The sequence below is a fragment of the Eublepharis macularius genome, chromosome 2 (assembly GCF_028583425.1).
Source record: "Eublepharis macularius isolate TG4126 chromosome 2, MPM_Emac_v1.0, whole genome shotgun sequence".
Lineage (NCBI taxonomy): Eukaryota > Metazoa > Chordata > Lepidosauria > Squamata > Eublepharidae > Eublepharis > Eublepharis macularius.
Window position 1 is genome coordinate 66,479,162 of NC_072791.1, and position 27,112 is coordinate 66,506,273.

At 40.3% G+C, this 27,112-nt stretch overlaps 2 protein-coding genes across 2 annotated transcripts; one reads left to right on the forward strand and one right to left on the reverse strand.

Moving 5' to 3' along the window:
- Positions 1–980: 980 nt before the first annotated feature.
- Positions 981–9,197, reverse strand: OIP5 (Opa interacting protein 5). The gene is made up of 5 exons (XM_054972129.1): positions 8,924–9,197; positions 7,981–8,047; positions 6,787–6,906; positions 5,112–5,193; positions 981–1,848 (listed from the first exon to the last, which is right to left on the reverse strand). Exons 1-5 carry the CDS (start codon positions 9,195–9,197, stop codon positions 1,690–1,692), a joined length of 702 nt encoding a protein of 233 aa, XP_054828104.1. The 3' UTR covers positions 981–1,689.
- Positions 9,198–9,369: 172 nt separating this feature from the next.
- NUSAP1 (nucleolar and spindle associated protein 1) lies at positions 9,370–25,316 on the forward strand. Its single transcript, XM_054971660.1, has 12 exons — positions 9,370–9,684; positions 11,205–11,270; positions 11,824–11,985; positions 18,353–18,518; positions 19,584–19,679; positions 20,062–20,174; positions 21,192–21,257; positions 21,501–21,688; positions 21,859–22,037; positions 22,716–22,826; positions 23,643–23,733; positions 24,846–25,316. Exons 1-12 carry the CDS (start codon positions 9,592–9,594, stop codon positions 24,931–24,933), a joined length of 1,419 nt encoding a protein of 472 aa, XP_054827635.1. The 5' UTR covers positions 9,370–9,591; the 3' UTR covers positions 24,934–25,316.
- Positions 25,317–27,112: the final 1,796 nt, after the last annotated feature.

A 27,112-nucleotide genomic window follows, 5' to 3' on the forward strand; every position in this document is an offset into this window, starting at 1 on the left:
TTTAGTTTAAGGGTTTTTTTCTTTTTTCACTTGTTTATGTATTGTCAGTGTCTCTTCTCTTTAGAATGTTCTTTTTTGTCTATAGCTTATGAACATATGTTTTCTATAGCTTATGTTATTGTTTATAGTTTAAATAAAGAAAAATTCTACTCCTACATCTCTTTTTACCACACTTGCTCTATAACCTGGCTAAGAGTGACTTTTTCCTTTGGAAAAGTTAACTGTTTGGTTATATAGGTTGTAAGGAATATATTTCATACGGGAAGAGTGAGTAACAGGATAATGACCACCCTTTCTAAAAGATTTTTTTAAGCTGCACTGGTGATGGGTTTTGCCTAGATAGCTTAAGCTTGATGCTCTACATATACTGTTAACGGTGCAGTATTCTAAAAATGTACAAGAGTGCTATACGTCTCAAGTGCTAGGAAGTCCAACTGAAGATTCCCTTCCTACACTACCCTTTCTGAACTGCACGGTAACTCTTAACAAAATTTGCTGTAAGATCAAAAACTAGAGTACAGGTGGCTTGAGGCAATGCCAATAAACTTCACCTGTTCAAAAGTCATAGCAACATTGACTGTACAAAAGCACTTTCAGGTGATGCTACCGAAGATGGACCTTTGATTTCTTTTCAGGCTCTTTCTGCTTGAGATATCAACTGTGTACGTTGCCTAATTTACTTCCAGAAGTACTCTTGCTTTCTTAGAAACAAAGCCCACTTTCACATAAGCATGCATAAGACTCAAAAACCTGTGATCAAAGTGGCTTACTTCGCCCATCCCATACCAGTTGCTTGTTTTGGCTTTTTAATCTTGAAAAAAGACTGCCTACTGTCATAGAGGAAGAGCACTAAGAGCATATGGAAGGCTCAGGGATGTGATAATGGGCAGTCAGCCAAAGTAACCCAAGCTTTCCAAAAACATTTTTATTACAGCATTATTAAACACATTCCTAAAATAATAATGAAGGTTCAAGAAGGCTTCTCGCAACTGTAGAACTTCTTTCTCTGAAAAGCTCAGCCCTACACTGGGAGTCTGGCAAGTCTTTTAAAACTTTTGCTAAGACATTCCATTTCAATATAGTCATTGATTTTAATCATTTTCTCACATAAGATAGGAGAGCAGGGCACCCAGACACAAGATGCAACTTTCTGTATATGCACAGGAACTTCAGTTCTGCAGAGAAAGACTGGCATCTGTATCTTTCTCTCCTTCCAATGACACAAAGGAAAGTGCAAGAATGCTGCCCTCCTGGAGCATCAAGAATCCTAGCAGCAACAGAGCATGGCACAAGCATAAGCCCTCATTTTTCCCAGCAGCCAAGCAGTCCTGTATTGTGGGGTAGGGAAAAGAGATGTGCTTCTTTCTCCTCCCGCACAACTCTTGCATATATCACAGGGGTTGGGATGGAGACGTAGAAGTTTTGTATTTTACTCAGACAATACATATACATAGATGGTTCGGGAACAGTATTTTAATATTTAAATGCTTTTGTGAAGACTGAATAAAATGTTTATACTTAAAAAAACCTTCCAACATAGTGGCTCACATTCACATTGTGAATATACTTGCTTGCATCCTATATTAAAGAAACAGGTCATTCTGAGACGTTATTTTCAGAAGCAACCACAGCAGCAGCTACATGACAATAGTTTCAAATTGTCATATGCACCTGCAAAAATTCCACAAGTCAGTTGTTCAATTTCTTTTTTCGATGCCCAGGTGCAAGTGGGTAGGGCCTTCGTTTGTAGCAGTGCTTCTTGTCTACAATTTTCTGCTGGTTTTGTTCTTCTAGTTTCTTATGCTGCGCATCTATACGCATGTGTGCTAGCACTAGGTTTTCTTTTAACTACAAAAAACAATTTAAACCACTGAGCTCAGGTAAAATGAAATGACACAGAATGCAACACTATCTAGCGGTTAAGCAGTCTGCCTTGTTATGAACAGTAGCAAAATATCAAAAAACTTCAGTTAGGCATTACCCTTTATATCTATGCATTTTGCTATTAGAACAGAATATGCAATCTTCAAAGATAGCTTATATTGAAAAAGCAAGCATTCATTTGAACAGTATACAAACGAATCTAGAGGATCTAGGGGAAGTTTTTCTACTGCTTTATTTTTCTGTGGAAATATTTCCATTTTCAAATATTCCTTGTTTCATACAATTACCACCACTGAATAGATGCCATTCCTATTACAATATTAGGAAGGCAAAGATGTTCTGAAGTTAACATTGATATTTTTTTTCAGGCAATTATTGTGTGAGACAGTAAATGTATGTATTAATGATTTGTAATAATCCAAATTTTAAAAATCAAGTTATCAATTTACTGGACTGGTTGTGCAGGTCAAATCAAAACTAAAGCTTCCAACGCAGAGTGGGGATATCAACCTGAGTCTCCCACATCCTACTCTGAAACAGCAAACACTACACTTGTTCGGAAGGGGGCTGCTATTACAGTAGCAAGAAGCCAGGACTGGGTAAATCATGCAAGTCATGTGGTATAAGTCTTTGAGTGGTTGCCTCTGGTACCAGCTCCAATGAGTCCTCCCTCAAAGTCCAAAACAGCCCTGGAAAGGCCCTTACCAGGGCCGGTGTGCCCATTGAGGCCAGGTAGGCAGTGGCCTCAGGGCACAGGGTGCCAGAGGGGGCGCTGGAGAAGGCGCGGGGGGTGGGAGCATGCACCACAGAGCTGTAGCCTCCTAGCCTTCCTGCCCTGTGCTGCCGCCAGCACATGCCCCCGGCCGGGCGCAGCAGCCACGGACAGGCGTCTGCAGCGGCACAGGGCAACCAAGCGGGAGAGCTCGGAGGCCACCCGCGCACCGTCCCAGCCACAGTGATTGGGCCAGCGGCGTGCGCACCCATGATGATGTCATGCGTGACGTCATCACGCAGATAAGTGCGTGTGTGCGGGCGCCCGGCCTGCCACAAACATTAAAAACCCTGGCACCGCTGCTGGGCCTTACTCCCTTCCTCTTCCTTTAACTGACAGAAACCAAGCCTGGAATACTGGCTGAATTATTATTGTTGCCTAGCAACAATCACTGAAGGCATCCAGTTAAAGCTATATGCAATCTTTTTATCATTTGGGGTTTTTTAACCCACCAATGTATTATTTTTTTAGATTTCAGATTTTTCTGCAAAACCTGGGGCATTTATCAAATCTGTCTTCTCCATTCATGGCTCCAATCTCTGGGTTTAAGTATCCAAGATGAGGAACACTTGGCTAGCAGTATGTAAAATAAACTGAAAGAGGAGGGTACTACCTAGTGACAGAGACTGTACTCTATTACCGCCTCCAATGGGTGATGGAAAAGTGCCTAGTTGTAAAAGGATATCATGCCCAGTTGCTGCTTCAGAAGAAAACATGGAATAAATGGCACAGATGTTTCCAACAGCAGTAAAAGCCCTCCTGCTACTCAGGAAACAGCAGCACATGCCGTCCTGTTATATGAATGGTACAAAGAAGAACTATGTTGCAACAGCCTGTTCAGGTAAGGTCCACTGCATGAGATAAGTTGCCTCAAAGGCTTGTATGTTACATTAATTTGCTTATATATTTGGGTGCCAATTCAAGAAGAATTTAAGAAGAAACAGGCTAGGTCCTACAAAAACAATTTTAAATGAAAGCGAGATCTTCTTACTACACTAGAAAAAAAATGCCTAATTAAAAAATGTTCACTTTAGAAATCTTTCTTTGCCAACTTGTATTACATTCTAAGACAAAGAAGGTAAATGTTATAAGTGCATTTGCTTCTTTCATTTTAAATGACAAATAATTACTTGAAGCTGAATTTTATTGTATCCTGCTAAGAACTTGTGTATTTAAAAATAATTTTAAAGTGACTGCTGGAGAATTAAGCAAAAATCATACTATTCCTGCACAACCTGAGCTGTATTTTAAGGAAACTGGCAATCATCAACATTCATTAAAGTGAATCTAGGAGTTGATTTTACAGACCCATTTTCATTTATTACCCATTTTTACATGCTCGAAGTGCTTCCTTTGGCCTATTATTACTCAATAGCTTGTGTTCTACATTAACAGTGCAATCCTCAGAAGAGGTACTCTAGTCTATGCCCATTTAAATCAATGTTCCTAGACTAGAGTAACTGTTCTGAGGATTGCACTGTAAGAGAAGGAAAAAGGACTGTTACATTTCATACATTGCATCAACATTAGAAGCTTCTCCTTATTCTTCTTGTACATAAAGAGCCAATTCATTACAGAGCAGGCAAAGAGAAAGCCAAGACAACCTTTATTCAGACTTACAGAGGGTTTGTGTTGCAGAACTTAAAGGATATTTAACATTTTTTGAATTGTAACTATTGTAGAGAACTGGTATGGCAGATTGTCAAACTAGGACCTGAGATGACTGGATTTGAATCCCTTGCTTGTCCATGGAAGTCGCCAAGTGACCTTGGGCCTATCACTCTCTCAGCCTAACCTATCTTCACAAGGTTGTTGTTGAGGGGATTTAATGGAAATGGGGTGGGGGAGGGAAATGATGTGAAAAGCTACTTTGGCTCCATAATCAGGGAGAAAAGGTACAAATTTTAAAAAATAAGTATTGCAATAAATCCCAGCAGGATTTCTTGTCCTTTTGCTGGGCCTGTAAGATGGAGATGTTCCATCAGGCATATGGTTGAGGCCAGGATAGGCCTCCGCCAGCCACGCAAGGGGAGGGGGGTGGATGAATGTTTTTAAATCCCTCCCACCAGATGTTTTCATCACCACTGTATTTACCACCATTCTGCTATACTCGGAAAGTATAGTAGTACTGCCTATGGGGTTTTATCCAAGTAAAGATACGTAAAAGCGATATTCTGGTAGCTGCCCTCTTGATATTCCTCTTAATTATTTATTATGTAATTACTTAAGATTTTAAATGTTCTTAGGGTTTTTTATGCATTTATTGAATCGTATAACATTGTTATAAGCATGTTTTAAATGATTTAATCCATCCTGAGCCCATTCGCAGAGAGGGCAGAATACAAATATAATAAATAAATTAAAAATTGTATATTTAGTTATTGTTGCTATCTGTCCAGATCCATCAAAATAAGATATAAATTCTTACATATATATAGAAAAAGGGGGGAAATACCTTTTGGACACGTTCCTTTAAACTCACTGTAGGAAAGGTCATCTTTGATGCTCTGACTGTGGTTTTAGTTTTTAACAAGTAACTGGAAAACAGAAAAAAATCATATTTTGAATACTATCTCATCATTCCTTACATGAATATATAAAAACATAACAATTTAAACATGCAAGTTTTTTAAGACAGTGGATTCATTAATTTATATTGTGTATTCCAGATTAGTTCTTTATTTTTTCCCTTTCTTCATCAATAGGAAATTCTAAACATTCATATTAGTAAAGATTATTGTTGTTGATAAAGTAGTAATTCACTAGTATTTTAACTCATAGATGTCCAAAGAAAAAGTTACTCTAGGGTTATACATTCCAGTTACATTTAACCACTATGCCACAGCTCTGTTGAGGAACAGTGTTGATTCAAAATATATGGCTGTCTGTCAATTTATGCCTGTGAATAAGAGGCTCCATCTTCCTTCATCCCCCAAAGCCCTCATCACTTTAGCAAAAAGATGGGATAAATATATAATACTTGATGTGATCTCATACTCATGCAAGAAAAATATCTAGCGGCTCTTCTGCACTATCTAACATGGACACAAACTCTGGGACCAGGGCCTGTAATCAACCAAAATAGTAATTTTGTAACCCGATATCAACACAACCACCTGACCTAACTACACCCACCATACCATCTCAGGTTTATCCACTTCTCATATAAGGCATCAAATATCAACAATGCCCTTCTACTCCTTACATTAGACAAACAAGCCAGTCCCTAGGCAAAAGACATAAATCTGACATTAAAAATCACAATAGTCCAAAACCAGTGGGAGAATATTTTAATCTTTCAGTACATTCCACTTAAGTGTAGTGGTTCTCCTATGGAGAAACTTCAAAGGGAGCTTACAATGTGAAATTGCTGAACTAGAATTCATTAACAAGTGTAAGACAATTTACCACCACCTCCCTTAAGGGCTAAATACAGACATAGGATTCTTATCTCACTGAAGCTGATTCTTAGCTGTATGCAGCTGATTTATGGCAGCTACATACAGTTTTCAAGAGAAGAGATGGTTTGCCATACTCTGCCTCTTTGTAGCAACCCTGGACTAACCTTGGTGGTCTCCCATCCAAGTACTAATCAGGTTCTTAGTTTCCAAGATCTAACAAGACCAGGCTAGCCTAAGCTATCCAGGTCAGGGTACTTATTACAGATGCAAATCTTCTCCATTACCCACCTTTATGCATATCTCCTTGCTCTAATCAAGTTGATTATATTTTGCAATGTACCTCTGCATTCTAACTCCAACTAGCCCCTCTTTGTAATACACCTTCCTTTTGACCTGGATTGTAAAGGCTGATTTATTATCATTCTCTTTTGTACCTAACAAAGTGAGCTTTCATTCACCAAAGCTTATACCCTAGAAAATTTTGTTTGCCTCCAAGGTACAACTGAACTCAAATTTTGCTCTACTAGTACAGACTAAAGGGATTACCCACATGAAAGTTTTTGGTATAACTATCACAATATCTTTAATACATACAGGACACCATCAGTCTTTTTATGCTCCTTTCAGTAAATGAATGTTTATAGGATGATTTATAGAATTTTACTAAAGTTTATCCTTATGAATTGTTTTGAGCAATTCAGTGTTCATCTTGAGTTAATGTTCACTAACCATACAACACTATCCTTGAAAAGACAGAAGAAGCCTCGCAGATGGGCCAAAGATGTTGAACAACAGAGCTTGATTCCTATGCCCAGTTCACATGACCGACAGTTCAACACATTGTAAGTGCTAGAAGAAAAAGCAGAATGTAAAGTCAGTTAAAAATTGCATTCAATAATCTGTTTTGCAACATACATCTGGATTTGAAACACCATATAGGCATCACTACTAACATAAAATCACTTAAAGATAACAGTTCAGCAAGGTCTTTGAGACAGCTTCACTTAGTGGACTGGATCCTACAAGATATTTCCACTGATAGGGAACACATTTTTGCCAATTTGTCCCCCCCTACTGTGGACATCCAAGTACCTCCTCATGCTGTTCCGGGGGTCCCCCTTCCCCCAGGGACAATTCAGGGGGCAACTGGGGCTGCAGTTGGAGGCAAGGAATCCTCACAGATCACTGATGGGAATCCTCCCATCCCCAGAAACTTGATGAGAGTCAAGCCACTAGCTACAATGGCATGAGAAACAGTCAGCATGAGTTCCTGATCATGTAATATGTACCACTAAATAAAATTCTCCAAGACATGTCACATTAATCAAGCAATTAAACATTGTTTGTAAGGACACTCATTTGAGACATAGCACAAGAGGCTGATAAACAATAACTCAGGACCCAATCTTCATGATTTTTCCACTTTAAACTTAACAGGTGAGTTTATGAACCTGTATACCTAGAAAATAATCATTACTGCTTCCAAAGGAATTACTCACGATGTCAGAGTCAATGGAAATTCTATCAAATCTCTATTCTTGCATGTATCCTGCTAAAAACAACGTTCATAAATAGAAACAGTGATTAGATTTAGGAATATCATCAAACAAGGGGATTGTGGAAAAGATTTTGAGTGCAGAGCTAGAATGCATCCTTCTTTCCCAGTTTGTGCATTTATAAAAAGAACTGCTTCTCTTAAAAGTTCATTTAGTGAACAGATGCATTCGTTTTGCAATGCATTTATTGCAAAAAAAGCTGGTCTAGCAATATTCTATTTAATTAGCCACTTTTTACAAGTCATGTTCAAATTTTTAAACAGGAGAAAGCAGTTAGGCTGAAAGACCCAGGTATTCTGGCTCTCCTTTATGCATACTTGATGGGAAGTATTAATGGCAATAAATAGCTATCCCCCCCCATGCCCACCTTCCCATGAAGTCTCCTTCAATGCAGACCATCACAGAATCTTCCACAACAACATCATTTGTAACCTCTGAAACAAGGAAATCAGAAAATTACTTATCTAGGCATTTATAAGAAAAAGCACTGCATCTAGCAATGATATTCAGTGGTTTGTGGGTCACATGTGACTCTTCTGGAAACTATTTCTTTATAAGGCATCTGCCTTATGTTTCAGGATCATGGGCAAGGTACTTGCCCAGTGGGGTTTATAGTTGACAGGAGGTTCTAAATTTGATACAGGCATTACCAGTATAACAGGCAAAATGTGAAGATCCTTTAGGTACAGGCCTCATGCCCAGAAAGAAAGTGAATGTGGCTAATTAATTTTCCTTAATTGCAAAAGTGGCTCTCTGCAAACTGCAGTGAGTACCAGTAATCTAGTACTTCCATATTTTTTTTATTCACAGAAGCAAAATGCCCACTAGCTGCTAGTGCCTTGTAAAATACTTCCTCTTTTCATTCAAAACCCATTCCCAGCTTTGTTACAGATAAGCAGTATCCACAGCTAGAACTGCTGTACCATGTACTTTCCTCTTACTGTTTCGTTTTATTCTGCCCTTCTGCTAAAAAGATGAAGGTGGTGTATGTAGTATAGTAGTAGTTTTGAAAGGTTCAGAAATAGGTATTGCCTAAACTTAACAGTATAAAACTAGGATCTCAAAATGGCTTTACTTTCCAATTCATCCTAAAGAATAAGAACCCAAGGGGGGATGTGGAAGATTGAGTTGCAGGGCAGGGTTAAAAAGGAAGGTTTCAGGTGGAATGGAGCAACACTGACCACACCACAGGCGGATAAAGAGCTCTGTACAATAGCAAACGAATGTTTCCTGCACACGGAAATGTAACCAGCATAATAAGCGGCATCGCCTCTTTCGTTCCCAACCGTTCAAAAGTCTGGCCAACTCACTGAGGCAAGCGATAAGGCCGATCTTCTCCTCCTGGGCGCAAAGATGAAGCGAATCTCCCAGGACCGTGTTGCAGCGCTGGCACTGGTAGAGTACACACTCCTCCAGCCTGAGACTCCGCTCTCTTAGGCTGCTGTCGCTAAAGGCCCCCAGCGTTTCTACCCTACGCTGTTCTTGGGGCCAGCTTCTTGTTTCCGGCCTTGCCCGCTCCACCATGATCGCACCCCCGATTCGGGGCTCCTGGAAAACCTGCAGCAGCTGCCTCCGCACCGCCATCTTGTGCCCGCCAGACGTTCAAACTTAACTCCCGCCCCCTCTTGTACCTATTGGCGTATCGAACGAGAGGAACCCTTCCATTCTTCCTTGTGATCGGATGATCAACCTGTCCGTACAACTGTCAGAGCGAATCACATCGCGAAGTTCCCGTTGAAGAACTTGTTCAGTTTGGGTCCAAACCGGAGAAGCTAAAGCACTTTTAAAAACAAACAGCTTAATCCATGGTTTCTATTGGCCGTGGCTCGTATTAGTAGTTGGCGAGGCTCTCAGCCAATGGGGAAGTGCGAAAGGCACTTTTGAAAGGAAAAACAGTGCGCGCGCGAGCCGAGCGGTGGGTTAGAAGCGCGGCGGTTGAATTTTATTTCATTTTCAGGTAGCGTGACGAGATTCCTCTATGGAGGCTCTTACTGTGCAGCAGCTGGAAAAGCTCAAGTACTGCGAGCTTCAGCGTCTGGCCAAGAGCGCGGGATTGAAAGCTAACCTGAAGGTACGTGGGCGCTAGGCAGAAGAGCGGGCTTTTTATCCGAGGTTGTCTGTTGACCGGAACGAAACCCGGCCCGGCCTCTCTCGCGCATTTAAGCGCCAGGTGCCCATGGAAGCGAAGCAGCCCTCCCACAGATTTCTGCTGCTGTTAAACCTGCAGCGGGCGGCGAGTCGGAAAACTGGGAGGCTGACAGGGAACGGTGGCAGCCAGGGAGCGGGGAGGTAAAGCGGGAAAGGCCGCCAGTTCCCTAGCACCTCGGAAGAGTCCTCCGAAACCGGGCTGTCTCCTCGCTTCCTTTTGATTTGTGCCCGTGCATTCAGAGCAGTTGACAGACATTGGTTAAGCAAATGATGCTAGATGTATTGTCGAAGGCTTTCACGGCCGGAGAACGATGGCTGTTGTGGGTTTTCCGGGCTGTATTGCCGTGGTCTTGGCATTGTAGTTCCTGACGTTTTGCCAGCAGCTGTGGCTGGCATCTTCAGAGGTGTAGCACCACAGCTGGCATCTTCAGAGGTGTAGCACCTCTGAAGATGCCAGCCACAGCTGCTGGCGAAACGTCAGGAACTACAATGCCAAGACCACGGCAATACAGCCCGGAAAACCCACAACAGCCAAATGATGCTAATCTTATCTGAGAAATACGGTGAAAGGGAAAGTTTCGCCTGCTTCTTAATCTCCGGCTACCGGTGCAGGAACAAAGCAAACAGCCTATCCTAATTGGGTTTAGAGATTAGGTAGATGTATGTATGATTTTATTATATGCTGCGGAGATGGTAGGATATAAAATACTGTAAATAAATACTAATTTAAAATTATCTTGAGCTTTTGTGTATCTCAACATGCTTGAGACTGCAACTTTTAAAAAATAAGTGTTACTCATAAAAGATAATAAACACCTTTGTGTGGGTGTTTATATGCAGATCATTTTTCTGCAGTGTGTTAAATTGGCTACAGTTTTAATGTACTTTTCTTTCTGATGTGAAACGTTGTTAAGGATATACTTAGAAATACAATTGTGTACTTTTCAAAAAAGAAATCCTACTCTTTATTTATCCCACTTTTCTCCCAAACCGCAGGCCTTAATGCAACTTGTATCATTAAAACCAGATACAATGTCACTTCACAAAAACAAAATACAAAAAAACCCCAAGAGAGTGAGCCAGAAAGCATGCCTACTTTAATAAGCCCTGAATGATTAAAGATGAGAATACCTGAAGGCTGGCTCTGCGTTTTTTAAGTGCTGGTACCTGTTATGCTTCTGTTCTGACAGTTTTGTTCTAAGTGATACATTTTATTGTAACGTATGATTTTATATTGACCTGAGTGGCTTTGGAAGTGATCTAAAAATAGGATAGAATTTTATATTAAAACAAATATTTCAAGATATTAATTCTTGAAAGGGAACAATTTTAACTTTATCCATTTTTATATTTACTATATGATTTGTCTTTATGTGCTGAAAATTAACTTTGCAAATCCAAGTCTATATCTAGTGCTCAAATTATGCTGTAATTATTTTATAGGCAGACAAGTTGTTAAAGGCATTGAAGCAGCACTTTCATGAAATCATAAAGGAAAACAGAAATATGGTGAGTATATGGTGACAGGTTATCTGAGATACAGTTTATGGATCTGTCAGTGGAAGATGCTGATGGTCACAGATCTTTTGTATTTCCCTTCCCTCAGAATCTAACCTCAGGAATGTTTGTTTCTGAAGTCATGGGACCATATGGACTAGTAATACCCACAAAGGCTGGTTGGCTACTATGGGGGAAAAGAAGTGAAATCACACTCTCTTCTATCAGCACAGCTTCACTAACAGAAGAGAGAGTAATTTCTCCCCTTCCTCACTGTTGCTTCCCAACTCATGTGGTTACTTAGTCCCATGTGGGTCCTGTGACCTCAGGAGAAAATGTTCTCAGCATTAGTAAGGACTCTTGGGTGGGAGGGGCGCACAAGGTCCCAGCCGAACATCATGAGAGAGATTGTGAAATGACCTAAAAGATCTATGATATCCCCATAATATTGTGTTATAGCAATTGATTGGTGGCTGAGAACTTTACCATGTTGCTACATTGGTAATTGTAATAATCTGGAAAGAACAGTTCAAAGGAATAATATGGTCCAATTTCTTTTCTATAGGTATCTACAGATACCAAAGAGCTTGATGGTGGTCAAATACCTCCAAATGAGACCTTTGTGACTCAAAGATGTAAAAAAAAGAAGGGAGACAACGATGATCAGGGAAATCCAGAGGGGGAAGCTGTTAATGAGGGAAATCTAGAACTCTGTCCAGAGAAAGAGGTAAGCTCATGTATAGCTTTAAGTTAAAAATACCCCCAGACTGTTGATAATATTTCATGTAACACCTAAGTGCTTTTGAAATATGTTTTAGCAGTGAGCTTCACAAGAGTGTTCATTCTGGAATCTTTTACAAGCATAGCTACAAACTAGTATTATTAACTAGTACTGTCATTTATGCCCTAATTAAAAAAAACAGTTATAATAATTACACTATTTATTTATTTATTTATTTATTTATTTAAAATATTGATTGGCCACCTTTCTACCTTGCAGGAACTCAAGGAGCCTTACAATATAAAAAATAATAACATGAATGAAAACAAAGTTTTAAAACACAGTTTATAACTGCCAATAAACATATAGATAAAGGTAATTAATAATAATATTATAATAATAACATTCAATTTATATACTGCCCTTCAGGACAACTTAATGCCCACCCAGAGTGGTTTACAAAGTATGTTATTGTATTGTCGAAGGCTTTCACGGCCGGAGAACGATGGCTGTTGTGGGTTTTCCGGGCTGTATTGCCGTGGTCTTGGCATTGTAGTTCCTGACGTTTCGCCTGACTGTGACACTGAGAGATCTCTGTCTTTTGGTGCTACACCTCTGAAGATGCCAGCCACAGCTGCTGGCGAAACGTCAGGAACTACAGTGCCAAGACCACGGCAATACAGCCCGGAAAACCCACAACAACCTATGTTGTTATTATCCCCACAACAAACACCCTGTGAGGGGTGGGGCTGAGAGAGCTCCAGAGAACTGTGATGAGACCGAGGTCACCCAGCTGGCTTCAAGTGGAGGAGTGGGGAATCAAACCCGGCTCTCCAGATTAGAGTCCCATGCTCTTAACCAGTACACCAAACTGGCTCTCTTAAAAGCAGTCCTAAATACAAATGTCTTCGGCTGCTTCCTGAAGATCAACTGTGAGGGGGCCAGGTGCACCTCCCTGGGGTTGCAATTCCATAATCTTGGACTCACTGCCTTGCCGCTGTGGAGATCTGTGGGACAGCCCTGCAATGGCTGAGCTTTCTCCATGGTTGGGGACAGAGGGTGGCACTAGAGGAACAGATGTCCGCCTACCATCCCTTGGTGTGCAGCGTCTCTCAGCGGGCGATTCTTTCCTCAGTGTTATTTAACATTTATATATGTGCCCTGTTGTCCAGGTGGTTCATAGCTTTGGGCTGGTTTGTCACGAGTATTCTGATAACACCCAGCTCTATCTGTTGATGGATGGCCAGTTAGATGCTGCCCCGGCCTCTTTGGCTGGGTGTCTGGATGCCATAGCGGAATGGTTGTGTCAGAGTTGCCTGAAGTTGAATCCCTAGAACAGGGGTGGCCACACTTGCTTAATGCAAGAGCCACACAGAATAAACCTGAGATGTTTGAGAGCCACAAGACATGATGCATTGAAGTGACTTCAGAGAAGGGGCGGGTTTGGGGGAGTGCCGTGAAATGACATCACAGGAAGGGGTGGGTTTTTGGCACAGTATGCTGGGAGTAACATCATCAGAAGGGGTGGAGCTTGGGAAGGACTACCACCTAACGTTTGACCTGGAAGTGACATCACAAAAAGTGATATCCTTGCAAGGCACCACCTCTAGAGTATTCTGGCTAAAGACTCCAGGTTTTTTTTTAGTTGGAATTGGCAACCCTAATGTTTTATTGAAAATAGGAAATACATGGAAAGAAAGAAGGAAGGAAAAAAGGAAAGGGAGGGAGGGAAAGACGTGGAAAGATGGAAAGGAAGAAAAAGACAGACATGGAAAGAAGGAAGGAAAAGACAAAAAAGAAAGAAGATATGGAAAGAAGGAAGGATAAAAAAGGAAAGAAAGATAAGGAAAGAAGGCATGGAAAGAAGGAAGGAAAGGAAGGCATAGAAAGATATGGAAAGAAGTAAAGAGGAAGGAAGAAGGGAAGGCGAAAGAAGGAAAGAAATACACGAAAGGAAGGAAGGAAGACATGGAAAGATATTAAAAGAAGTAAAGAGAAAGGAAGGGAAAGATTTCGAAAGGTATGAAAAGATATGGAAAGAAGAGGAAGGAAGGAAGGAAGATATGGAAAGGGAAAGAAGGAAGATATGGAAAGGTATGGAAATATATGGAAGGAAGGAAAGAAGAGAAAGGAAGAAAGAGGAAGGAAAGAGAAAGAAAGATGGAAAGAAAGAAGTGGAAAGAAGGAAAGAGAAAGGAAGGAAGGAGGGAAGAAAGAAAAATCAAGGAAGGAAGGATCACAAAAGAAGAGCCACACAATCTTAAAGCAAGCACATGTCCTCTGAAGCAAACACATTCCCTGCTCCTCCATCTCAGCTGTCCTGCACACACTTATGGATGCGCCAGTCCTCCGTGCAACTAACGAGGCTTCCACCCATGCAAAAGCCCCCCCCCCCCCCGGCGCAGGCTGTGCTTCATGCCATGAGCGGCTCTCGGCAGCTGCACACTTGCCTTCTCAGGAGTAAGCCGGAAAGCAGGAAGTCCTGGGCCACCTCTGCCTTGGCACTTCCTCGTCGCGTCTTCACTCCTCTCTTTCCCCTTCCCAACTGCTCTTCCCGGGCGCTCGCTGAGAGCGCGGGGCCGGCAAAACTCAGTGCTTGCAGAGGAGTGCCCAGGAAAGCGAGGAGGGGTGGGCTGTCCTCAGCCCTGGCCCGCCCCTTTGTTGCTCCAGCGTTGGGAAAGGGGAAGCACGCTGGGTGCATAGATCGGGTGAGCGGCTGGTCGGCTCTGCCCCTTAAAGGAGCCTGGGGGAGGAGTGAACTTGCAAGCCTCCGGAAGCCGCCAAATAAGACTTGAAGAGCCCGCATGCGGCTCGCGAGCCGCCATTTGGCCACCCCTGCCCTAGAAGATGGAGGTTCTGTATCTGGGTCATGAGACAACTGAATTGGGAATCTGGCTCCCAGCCCTCGACGGAGTGCAGCTACAGCCTTCATCGACAGTGAAGAGCCTGGGTGTGCTCCTGGATGCCACACTTTCTATGGAGGCCCATGTTACAGCTGTTGCCAGATCTGCATTTTTTCATCTTCGGCAGTCCAGGCAATTGGTGCACTATCTCTTGTCCCAGGACCTAACTTCAGTAATCCATACAACACTTACCTCTAGACTGGACTACTGCAACTTGTTCTATGCTGGGCTGCCTGTGGGCTTGACCCGAAAGTTACAACTGGTCCAGAATGTAGCAGTATACGACCTTATGGGAATGCCGTTTGGAGCGCACATCCACCCTGTGTTATGTTATGTGCTCTGGCTCCCAGTCGAGTTCTGGATCCAGTTCAAGGTACTGGTTCTAGTATTTAAAGTCCTTCATGGGCCTGCATACCTATGGGACTGCCTTTCCCATTATGTCCCCCGCAGAGCCTTGCTCTCTGTGGATAAGCAGCTCTGGTGGTCTCCGGCCCGAGGGACATTTGGCTGCCTTCGACTAGGGCCAGGGCCTTTTCTGCCCTGGCGTTGGCTTGGTGGAAGAGCCAGGCCTTGCAGGACCTCCTACAGTTTCACGGGGCCTGCAAGACGGAGATGTTCTACCGAGCCTTTGCCTAGGGCCCAGCATCTTGTCCCCTCTTCTGACTGCCCTGCCCTCCTTTTGCGGCCACCCTGGAGTTACATCATGGCGGTGCCTTTGATTTATGTTGACATTGCAGTCGCCTGATTTGCTTGGTGGCGCCTGGACTTTTTCATATTTGGACCAATGTGGTTATGATGTTTTTATTGCATTTTAACTATGTATCTTGTTGGAAGCCACCCTGAGCCCACTTGCAGGAAGGGCAGGGTATAAGCTGAACAAAATAAATAAATAAAATGTAACTGTGGCATGGATCACTGTAACTAGATCTGACTGAGTTAAGAATGTGCACAGCAGGGCAAAAGCACTCCAAACCACCACAGTCACCCGGTTTCATAAAGTGACTGATGTGTCGAGAAACACTCTCAAGCTGCTTTCCTGGTTTTTTGAGGGAAGTATAGTCCTGTCCAAGACAGGAGAGATCTCAAGTTCCTAGTCTGCCTTTCCACTAACTGAGATAACCTATTTCTTGTCAAGATTGAGTTTCAGCTTGTTCGCCCTTACCCAGCCCATTAGTGACTTTAAGCACTGGTTCAAAATATCAACAGCATCTTTGGAATTATGTAGAAAAGAAAGGTAGAGCTGAGTATCATCTGCATATTGGTGGTACCACAGCCCAAACCTCCTGATGACTTCTCCCAGTGGTTTAATATAGATATTAAATAGCATGGGGGATAAGATTGAACTATGCAGAACCACACAGGCTAATGGCCAGGGGGCAGAGCAGGAATCCCCCCTGCACTACTTTCTGAGACCAGCCTCCCATAAAGGACTCAAACCATCATAACACAGTGCCCTTTAGTTTCAGTGCCGAGCAGCAGCTCAGCAGGGATATTGTGGTCAATAGTATCAAAGGCTATTGAGCAATCCTGCAGGACTAGAAGGGTCACATTCCCTGCCTATTTCTCGGTGGAGGTCATCAACCAAGGGAACCAAAGCAGTTCTGGTTCCAGATCAAAATGGTCCAGAAAAACACACTTCCAACAGCCTGTGGAGTTGGAAAGCAACCACCCACTCTAGGACCTTGCCCAAGAATGGGACCCTGGCTGCAAGTTTTTCAGCACAGTATGGCTTAGGGAGGGTGTCATGACTCCCTCCATTTCATGTAGTTTGGTACCTTAAACCCTCTTGTTATTTCACCCTCTGGGTAGGTAATGCTGCCACCAGGAATTTAATTCCAAACTAGTTAATTTTTCCTTGAATAATGTGCCAAGCATTAGGCTCTTTTGAGGAACTATTTGGCCCTGAGAATAAGACTGGGATATATAGAAATCACATATACTCTGGAGTGAACAAAAAAACCCCAAAATAAACCTTTATTAGTACACGAAGGGTATTGGTTTCACACTATTAAGCTTGGTGGTTTCAAAGATAGTTATCTGCTCTTAAAGGTTTTTTTCATAGGCTCAGTCACACAAAGTAATTTTCTACACAGGTCTTTAAGAGAATAAACTCCACATAGACTTAGATTCATTCAGGTCTTTCCACACAGCTTGCATGAATTAATCTCTAACTCAAATATACATAGACTTTCTTTTTCAGACACAGTTTGACTTAGAATGAATATTTTTCTCTCAGAAACACACAGTTCAGGCTTCACTCAGATTGCCTGACTGAACTAGAATGAGAATCCTTTCAGACTTCCACACGTTGCCTGCTTTGCCCAGAATGAATACTTTTCTCTCTGCTCAGTACCTAAAAACTGCAGTTTGCTCCTCCCCTAGAGTACTACTGTCCAATCAGATTTCACTCTTATCACACTTCTCGACTCCCCCTATACTCTCAGTCATCAACCCATCACCTCACACATCCCTATATTTCACCTTCCCATTCTTCTGTAACACATCAAGTATTTAAAGAAACACATACTTAAAACCATTACAGAGGGCTTTTTCAAAGCAGGACTATTCACTGCCCCCTTGAGCATGGGAGGCACAACTGCTCTCAAGGAAGCATTTACAATTCCCCTTACCCACTCAGTTGGTCCCCCTTCAGCCAAAGCTTTTTCTCACTCTGAAAATGTTTTTCTTTGCTGTTTATGTTCTGTGCATCTACCAGCTTACTCCCCTAACTTATGAGGTGGGTGTAATTTTATTGTGTGTGTCTGTGCTAGCTTTTGGGCTTTTTGTTGCTATCTGCAATCGTGTTTGTTTCGTTTTTAACATTTGTAATAGGAACAGATTTAAAGACTTTCTGCTATCTGCTGCTGTTCCTAAAGCAGCCTTAAGGGTTTTACTTGTGTTTCCTAGTTTTTGTGATAATTTATTTTTATGCATAGTGCTTTGTATGTTTATTTAATAAGTTTAAGTAATTCAATATTTTAAATAGTTTGGCCCTGAACTCTTAATCAGAAAAAATCATAAGGCAGTTTAAAGAAATAGACTTAAAATAGTAAATACATAATGTACATTAAAAGTCAAAAACTAGGGAACCAGGATGAAGCTCTTTATGGTTTTTATAGGTTATAAATTTGGGCTTTGGGGGCATATTTTTTAAAGTGCAGAATGCACACAACTTTTATTGAAGACTTACAAATGTATGTGTATGAAAGGCTAATATATGTGTAAAAGGCTAAATCTTTAGATAAATAGTAGGTGAGAGTTTTCTTACAGCTGATAGCTAAAGCTCATCTATTGTTTTACTAGTTTATTTTCAAATCTGTGAAAACTGACATCCATAGTTACATTTAATTGTGTTTGCATATTTGATTCTACTTCCATATTAGAAATGTGCACTAAAGAGAATTGTGTGGTGAGAATAGTAAGTGAAATATTATATCTGTAAGTATCTGAACAGCACCTTTGAACTGCAGATTTTTTCTGAGCTGAAAGAAAATGAAGAGCCACAGGATACTAGAGCTGAAAGGAATTTGAAGACGAACCAAACTGAGCTTTTGGCAAACAGTGGACTGGCAAAGAATGTAGCCACTCCAAGTCAATGTAAAGAGAAGTTTTCTGCTAAACATGGAAGAACTGAACGTAAGCTATGTTTATAAAGTAGAATACTGATTCATGATGGTGTGAGAGCCTAGTATAGTGATGGGCAGCTTGTTTAGCTGTCAGATTTTTGCTGAAAAACTTTCGTACAAACATTGAAAAGTTGAAATTCTCAGGATTCAAGTAATAGTTTGGAGACAGCAAAAAACCAAAACACAGCCCTTTAAGTAAAGTAAAAGCAGCTGATTCATGGCAACCCCCTGAAGTTCCATCACATGGGGTTTTCAAGGCAAGGGATAAGCAGAGGTGGTTTGCCATTGCCTTCTGGTTAGCAGCTCCAGTCTTTCTTGGTGGTCTCCTATCCAAGTACTGACCCTGCTTAACTTTCAAGTTTTAATGAGAGAAAGTTCATGTCTGGGCTATCAGGGCTGCTTACAGTATTTGATTATTGGGACTTAAGTGCACTATGTTAATCTTTCAAATGATTATCAAGGAGAGCAGACAATTTCAGGAAGGCTTGGGCCTCTTGTTTAAAAGACACCATTATACTTGAGCAATAATAGATTGATGATAAAATCCTTCAATGGCAAACTGTTTAAAACAGAAGCTCTGTTTTATTACTTTATTTTTATGTTAATATTCCTCCTTTCCATTGGAAGGGTCATAGCATTTAACAAAATTACCATTAAACAAAATAGTTACAGCAGTTCAGTACAAAGCCATAGAAAACTGTATGGAATCATTGATTGAGAGGAGAGAATCTGAACATGGTTAATGTATTGTCGAAGGCTTTCACGGCCGGAGAACGATGGTTGTTGTGGGTTTTCCGGGCTGTATTGCCATGGTCTTGGCATTGTAGTTCCTGATGTTTCGCCAGCAGCTGTGGCTGGCATCTTCAGAGGTGCTCTGAAGATGCCAGCCACAGCTGCTGGCGAAACATCAGGAACTACAATGCCAAGACCACAGCAATACAGCCCAGAAAACCCACAACAACCATGTTTAATTTAACTTTGAAATATTGAAAATTATAAGAATGGTTTATGATATTGTAGAATTATTATGTTTGCCAGTATTCTAAAAAGCTTTGTTCTTAATTTGTGGAATCAGATAAGACTCTTGTGGACCCTCTTTCTGGAAAGAAGTCTCGGTACACAGCTAGTCTATCAAAACCTGGGAGAACAGGATTTGCTACTACCACTCCAAGTATGTTTCAAGCAAACTGTATTAACATAATAGAAAAAAATCTTAGCAGTCTCCAAATCATAGATTTTGAAAATGACATGACATTTTTGATTCTCAACTTGCTTTCTGTTGCTCTTATGGCTTATGCTAATGGTTTGTTTTTCTGCCTTGGTTATTTTGAGGTCAGAAATCTTTCACACACATTTATCACAAGAAGAATTTTGAAGGAAATCTTGTTCTTACTTCTGAAACTGATCTGTAACAAGTAATTTAGTATGTTTCCTTACAATATTTAAATACTATTATTGGAATTATTCAGCATTTTGTCTGACACCTGTGTTGAGAAAAACTTCTAGTATGTATACTTTTAAAGTAAACCAGTATATTTCTTTCAATTATGTAGATTTCAAGAAACTTCATGAGGCCCAGTTCAAGAAAATGCAATCTATTGATGATTACATTGAAAGAAAAACAAAGATGATTAAAAACTTCAGTAATTCAGTTAATGATGTTAAGGTGAGTACTGGACCTTTTCCCTTAAACTGAAATATCTTTGAATAAAAACCAGAGCGTCATTCCAATTGTGATGCGGGTAGCAGGAAAGAATTCTGAATAATATGAAAAATCATTGAGCATTTAGCTTTTGTTGCTCTTGAAAACCTTCCCACTAATAGTCCTTTCCCTCGGTCCTATTTGATGGAATTCTTAAGGCAAAATAGCTTGATGATACAGTAACCCAGCAAGTACTTTATTCAGTTCCTTGTCTCTTCCGCTTGTCTTTTATTTTCCCCCACTTCCATTCTCCTAGGCCCAGTATTTCCTTGTATTCCTTTTAGGAAGCCTTTAATCTTTGTATTTGTGACCTAATGCAGAGGCTGAAATGAATTTCTTCCTATAAATCTGCTGAAAATTGACCTCTGAAAATTTTGACTCTTGAGATTCACCAGATAGTAAATAATATGAGTGTATGATCCACAGGTAGTAGATTTCAGTATTTGGATATTGCATTGTAACTGTATCTGTCTGGCAACTGATATACCTCTCACCTTACATATGAAGTTTGGTGGTTCTTGATGCTTTTATCCTCATAAAATGATGAAATCCTGCTGAAATCAACTAGTCAGGAATACTCATGGTGAATTTCATTTTGAGAATAAATTCAAAATGTTGGTGTTGAAAATTCGGAAAGCCTTATTTCAGCATAATCCAGCCCAGCCCTATGCCATTCTTCACCTTTTTTCCACTTTCCACTTCATGTTTCTGGTATTTAATAGCAGCACCACTAATAGTTACTGACTGATCATAGACAGCTTAAGTTTAAGACAGATTGGGAGGGAGGGTCTGAATTCCTATGAAACTGTAGAAAAAATAAAAATTACTAGTTTGGGGCAAATTTATGTAATCTGTGCTTTAATTAAACATCTTATTTGTCTTTATGGGTTAGAACAGCATCTGTAGAGAAACCTCAAGATTTTATTGTTACATGAACTTGTTATACAGACACTATATGGTTTATTTTTCCAATTTTGACAGATGTTGGCTATGAAGAGTAACTATCTGAAGACTTTTAAAAAAGAAACTCCAAATAGTAATTCCACGGTGAGGCTATGCCAGAATACATTTCCGTTAAAATGTTACTTCAAAACTGATGTAGTTGGATCCTATGAGTCCATACTGCTAATGGCAGAGCAATCCTGTCAGTCGAAGAAGCAAGCTCTACTGGCACAAGGCTCTGCTATTAGCAGAATGGATTCGTAGAATTTGGGTATGGTTGCCTTGATAATCTCTCCAAAGTAGAAAGGCCAGACTTTAAAATTGTTAACTAGCCCTCACGTTTTGCAGGGATGTTCCAGTTTCAGAGAGTTTTTATTAAGTCCTAATCCCCATGGGAACAATTTTGTGGCTACACGTACTCCTGCAAGCCAGCGGCGCTCACCACGTCATTCTGTCAGCAACGGAAATAAAAGTATTTTAACTCAGAAATCATCATTCAACCCAAACAGTCTCTCTGCAATCAAAATGAATGTCAGGTATACAGCACCCTTAAAAGTATCAATGGTTAATAAAATTTATGAGAATAGTTAGTATTCAATGATCTGAGAACCATTTTCTCACAAAGTTATATATTGAGTAAAGGCAAAACTTTTAATTCTAACAGCTGAAACTGAGCTGTTATGATCATCTGAAGTATTTTGTTTAGATTTTCAGAAGCCACCAAGGATAATGAACACAAACGCTCTCTTATCAAGACTCCATCTAGAAAATCTCCTTTCTTGAACACTTGCACCCCGGATAGCCAGAAGACCAGTGTATCTGTTTCTAGAAAGAACTTCAGGGGAAGCACAACAAAATGTCAGCTAACAGAAAGCTCAAACTCTGGTAAATAAGAATGAACTAGGCAAATAATTAGGACTGTTCTCTCTACAAGCAGAAATGATTCTTACAAAGCTAGACTAGGTTTCCTCACATCTCTGTGATTTAGGCTTTAGACTTTATGCTGGTGCAACAGACTGCAGGTTGGGGAGACAGGAAAGATACTACAGCATAAAATTGTTATAACTTTGCCTTGTACTATGCAGCCAGAAGTGCTGATTCACTTAAAGAATGCTTGAAGACTTAGGCATGGGTCCATTAGTTTTTCTTCCCTTCCTGTCTTGTTTTAGTGTCTTTATTGAGCTAAAGCTGTTATGCTACCACTCCAACACTCCTTGTACCCACTATAACAGCAGGAAATAACTGATCTGAGAAACACTTGCCTATCAGAACAGCACTACCTCCTAGCTTTTTCTTTGAAACACAGTTCTGTAAAGTAAAAATTGTAATTATTCCCCTGGTAAATTAAGCAACAGGGGAAAATGCAACCCTCTTTCAAGTAAAGAAGGATCAACTAGATTATCCTTTAAGTGTCTGTTTGTGCTTTCTAAAGTTGTATAAAAACCTTTTGTTACAACTATAGCTGTCCTTTAAACTGAATGTACTGGAAGTTCAAGAGCCTTCAAGTGGAAAACAGATTTTAGTTCTTGTGGCTTACTGTCCTTTTCCCCTCCCCCCGCTCAGCTGTTACCCTCAAGTTTGAAGTGCAAACAGCAGAACCCACAAGCACCAAGAAGCCAACATTTGACCTCAAAGCTAGTTTGTCAAGACCACTTGGTTATCAGCCACACAAAGGTATTGAAATCCCTCTCTAAACGATCCTTTTGCCAATATGGCAGCAGCAATCAAGTTAATATCTTGATTTTCCTCAGATGGTGTACAAAACGTGTGTGTGTTAAGGTCTCTAAACTTGCAAAGCTTTTCCTGGAGTACATTAGAGGGGTGTGTTCTTGTCCCATCTTTTTAAAAGTTCAATTTAACTTGCCTTGGCTAAATAAAGTATGTGTTTGGTTTTGATTCAGACCATATTGAAGCAAATAATGGCTATATTAACTTTTGAGTTGATCTTCCTCATCTGTGCAGCCATGGCATCGGGCAGTCTAGTCCTCTAGACTAGACAGAGCAGAAAGCTCTTCTCAGCTAAGGACTTTTAACATGCTGCACTAGCACAAAGGAGTAAGACAAATGCCTTTCTGCTCAGTTCTTTCTGACAGCTGTAAACAGTAAGCAGTTAGCCTTCTCACAGTTTTTTGCAAGTTTATCTGTTAGAAGGGCTTCTATTATTCCTCTTACTGCATTAGTGTTGTGTTGTTCATAGATGGTATCTTATATTTCTCCCACAAGATACGCTGTAACTATGACAGTTCATTTCCAAAGGACTTGAATACTGCCTGCTATAATCTCACTCTGATTCTGAACTTGCTTTAGATGCTGAAGTTTTAAGAGAAGCATCAGCAGTTTATAGATGGTACTTTTGCATTGCAAGGTAGTTGCAGTCCTTCACATGTAATTGGTATTGATAGGAGGAGTGAATTCATTTAAGGAACCTATAAAACAGAATGTAAAGGTAAACCTGCTAAATCTTGTTATACATGCCTTCTCTGTAAACAGGTAAACTGAAACCTTGGGGTAAATCAAAGGAAAACATCCAAAATGTGTGTTCCCACAAGAGAGATTATAAACAGCCAGTTCTCACAACCCGGTGAGTATAACTTTTCAGATTAAATTTGCACAGCAGTTTTTATTTTGCTATACATTACTGTCAAGACTGATCACTCTTACTCTGTATACTTCTCTATCTCTAAACAAGGATGCAGCCACTCAGTAGCACTGAGCTCCCTTGTGATACAGCAACGTTTCCCTCAGATCCTATCATTCCATCCTAACCAATACTCTAAACTAGAAACTGCTAAAATCTACCTGACATATAAGCTGCCTGCTGTACTCTATATATACTCCAAATCAACTGATGATTAAACAGTATCTGTGTCTTGAAAGTAGTTAATCTGGTATAGTCAATAGGAGTAGAATCTTACTCCTGGATAACCTACATTTAATATGCAGTTCTGACTATCATAAAATATTAAGGCAGCAAGTCTTCTAGTGAAAGCCAGGGAAAAGACAGAGAATCTCCATGTTTTACCATATAAATAGCTCTGACTATAGGCACTCTGAAAGAAAAAAAAAAGGCAGTTGTCTGCCCAAAAAGTATTTAAACTTTTTTGTGCCATGAGCCCCTTTGGCAGTCTGGTGAAGCCAATGGACCTTTTCTCAGAAGTCCATAAAATAAAATACATAATTTCAGTTAGTGAAAATAAAGATTCCCATCCAAGTTCATGGGCCCCTTGAAATCTATCCACGGACCCAAGGTTAAGAATCCCTGTTTTACTGATAGATCCAAATCCTAGGGTTTCACTTCCCCTCTACCAAGAACTCCCAAAGAAGCCTGGATTCTTTCAGACTACCATGTCTGCAATTGAACAATGCAACTTAATTATAACTGGGAATAAATTAGGCTTTAGATCATTATGAATGCAAAATTTTTCAATTAACAATTTACAAGTCTAGGCATGCAGCTTCTTTCTTTGACTATGAACAAATGGCCCATCAAGTTGAGATGTGACTTTATGCTGTGATATCTAGCTTTTGTGGATTGAAAAGATACCTTACATTGCTCATCTGTCACAAATAGGAGGGCCTTATCAATATTAAACTTTGGATCTGGAAGGATTACAACGCAACATATTTTTCTCCAGTTATATTGACATTTGCATTAATCTTGCACCAACCTAATATGATATTTTTCACTTCCAGAGAGGAGAGGCGAGAGAGACATGAGGAAGGGAGAAAACTGAGAAAAGACCAGGCACTTGGAATCCGCAGAGGATTGACTCTTGCTTAGAGTTAACCCCCGAATTACTCTGTAAATAATATTCTTTGTGTAAAATTATTTCCTACTTCCTTGTAAATATTTTAACTTTTTCCTGTTCAGTGACTTGCTTAAGACACTCTGAATAGAACTAGTCTAACAGGCTTTAGCACCATTACAGTCAGTTATTTTAGCTACTGAGACTCACATACAATCTTGAAAGACTGTAAGCAAAAGAATTGCAATTATTGTACTGTTATCCTAGGTCTCCATTTATGTTTTTCAAATGTTTATCAAATTATCCTGGACTACTTGGAAATGAACCATTTTCTGACAAAAGCTGTTTTTTTACTATATTTGAGGGTGGAGACAAAATGGAAATGTTTTTATATGCATGCTTAATTGAAGAGAAAATATTAAAATGTATGTATAATTAAAACAGTATGACTATTGATGGTATTTCAGTTTTGAGTACAAGCTGCTACATAGCTCCTGCCAAATGTGGCTTTTCATAGCTGTTTTGGGTCCTTTGTACCACACACTAGGACAAAAGACTCTTGGATCTCATGTGAGAGGAAGCCATTTTCCCACTGTACGTTTAAACATTTAGTACAAGTTACTTTCTGCATACCCTGACTTCTACACTTAAAAATGGACATTTTATATAATTTGGAGTGCTGAACTCTCATGTGGTACTACTATGAGGGGAGAAACTGAACATGTCTAATGCAGTGGTATTTACTCCACTGTTTACAGAAAGCTACATTTGCAATTATAAGCAATCCAAAAAGCCACGAGTACTATATGCCCAATGCACTGCCCCATCAAACACACAGAGTAATATAGTTACATACATAATATTAAGGTAAGTTTCCAGAATATTTCTGGCCATGTAAGAGCTCTCTCTGTCCTTAAGTAGCTGGAGTGAGGGGGAAATCTTTCCTCTGGTGTTTTCTGCATGCACGCTTATACCAGGTTTTTATTATATTCGTTCTGAGAAGATCTGATCTGCTTTGGGCCTCTGCACTTGAAGTTAAACTGAAGTGGTGTCTTTATTTTGTCTGCACTGGGAAAAATATATTTGCAACTAGAGAGGAAAAAGTATGAAACTATCTTTCATCTACTCTAAAAGTATTGTCCTTGTATCTGATCCAGCTGATAGACTAACACTTTTATAACCTATACCCTCGCCATTCTAGAAGCACTCTTCTGATCCCAGGTATATGACAAACACTGTTGCTGTCACTTGTTTCAGGAAGGAATTTTCTTCCACCCAGCTGAATAGGACTGCCTTCCACTGTTGAGTATGTAGTTTTAGTAATATGGGCCCATGCGAAGCATTAAGCAAAGAACAAGCAACAACTGGTACAGCAGAGTTAATTTTAATTTACTCTTGAGATTCCTATGCATTTTATATACATTTCATCAAGGGGATCTAAAGTTGCTTTTAAGGTTTTCACACATATTTCAGATCCTCCCAATGAAATATTTGAAACATGTAGGGGGTCTCACGTGAATTCTCATTTTTTGCAAGGTGTGTGGTTCAGTTAGGCTGGAATCCTATTCTTACTGAACGACTTTCCTGTTTTTCAACAAGACTGACTAGCACCTGGAACACAAACTGCCCTATTTTTAAAATGGCAACATTCCCTCCTGAACTATACCTGTGGACTAGCTGTTGATCTCGTAAGGCCCAGTTTTTAAGAAATCCTTTTTTAAAAGGCAAATATTAGCTCCTCCAGATACCTGAATGTATGACTTGCAGGGTAGGATCTATCAGAAAATTTCTGCTAAGAGGATTTTTGACAATTTTGTCGTACTCAGCAGTAGAACCACACATAGTGAAATTCTTGAGCCAAAAGTAAACATGTGGTTTGCGTTGTTACACAGATTTCCTGTGGTGGTACGGAATGCCCTCAAGTCAGAGTTGGCTTATGGTGACCTCAGGGTTTTCATGGCAAGAGAGTAACAAGTGGTTTGCCATTGCCTGCCTCTGCAGCCCTGGTCTTTGCTGGATGTCTCCCATCCAATTACTGACCAAGGCTAACCCTGCTTTGCTTTTGAGATCTGACAAGATTAGACACACCTGGGCTATCCAGGTCAGGGCTCCCAAGAAAGTAGTCAAAAATCATATATATAAAAAGTAATGCAAATCCAGGATTCTTAGGTATTGTGAAATACTGCTCCCCAAACAATCCATGGTATTTTTCAT

What these genes read in the sequence shown, in the direction of transcription:
- OIP5 (XM_054972129.1), bottom strand. Translation starts at nt 9,197, where the DNA reads ATGGCGGTGCGGAGGCAGCTGCTGCAGGTTTTCCAGGAGCCCCGAATC. An exon ending in CGGCCTTATCGCTTGCCTCA is followed by an intron (nt 8,048 to 8,923) that starts GTGAGTTGGCCA and finishes TCCTTGTTTCAG; the next exon opens with AGGTTACAAATGATGTTGTT. An exon ending in GAAGGAGACTTCATGGGAAG is followed by an intron (nt 6,907 to 7,980) that starts GTGGGCATGGGG and finishes TTTTTCTTCTAG; the next exon opens with CACTTACAATGTGTTGAACT.
- NUSAP1 (XM_054971660.1), top strand. Translation starts at nt 9,592, where the DNA reads ATGGAGGCTCTTACTGTGCAGCAGCTGGAAAAGCTCAAGTACTGCGAG. An exon ending in TAAACATGGAAGAACTGAAC is followed by an intron (nt 18,519 to 19,583) that starts GTAAGCTATGTT and finishes TTGTGGAATCAG; the next exon opens with ATAAGACTCTTGTGGACCCT. An exon ending in AACAGAAAGCTCAAACTCTG is followed by an intron (nt 22,038 to 22,715) that starts GTAAATAAGAAT and finishes CCCCCCGCTCAG; the next exon opens with CTGTTACCCTCAAGTTTGAA.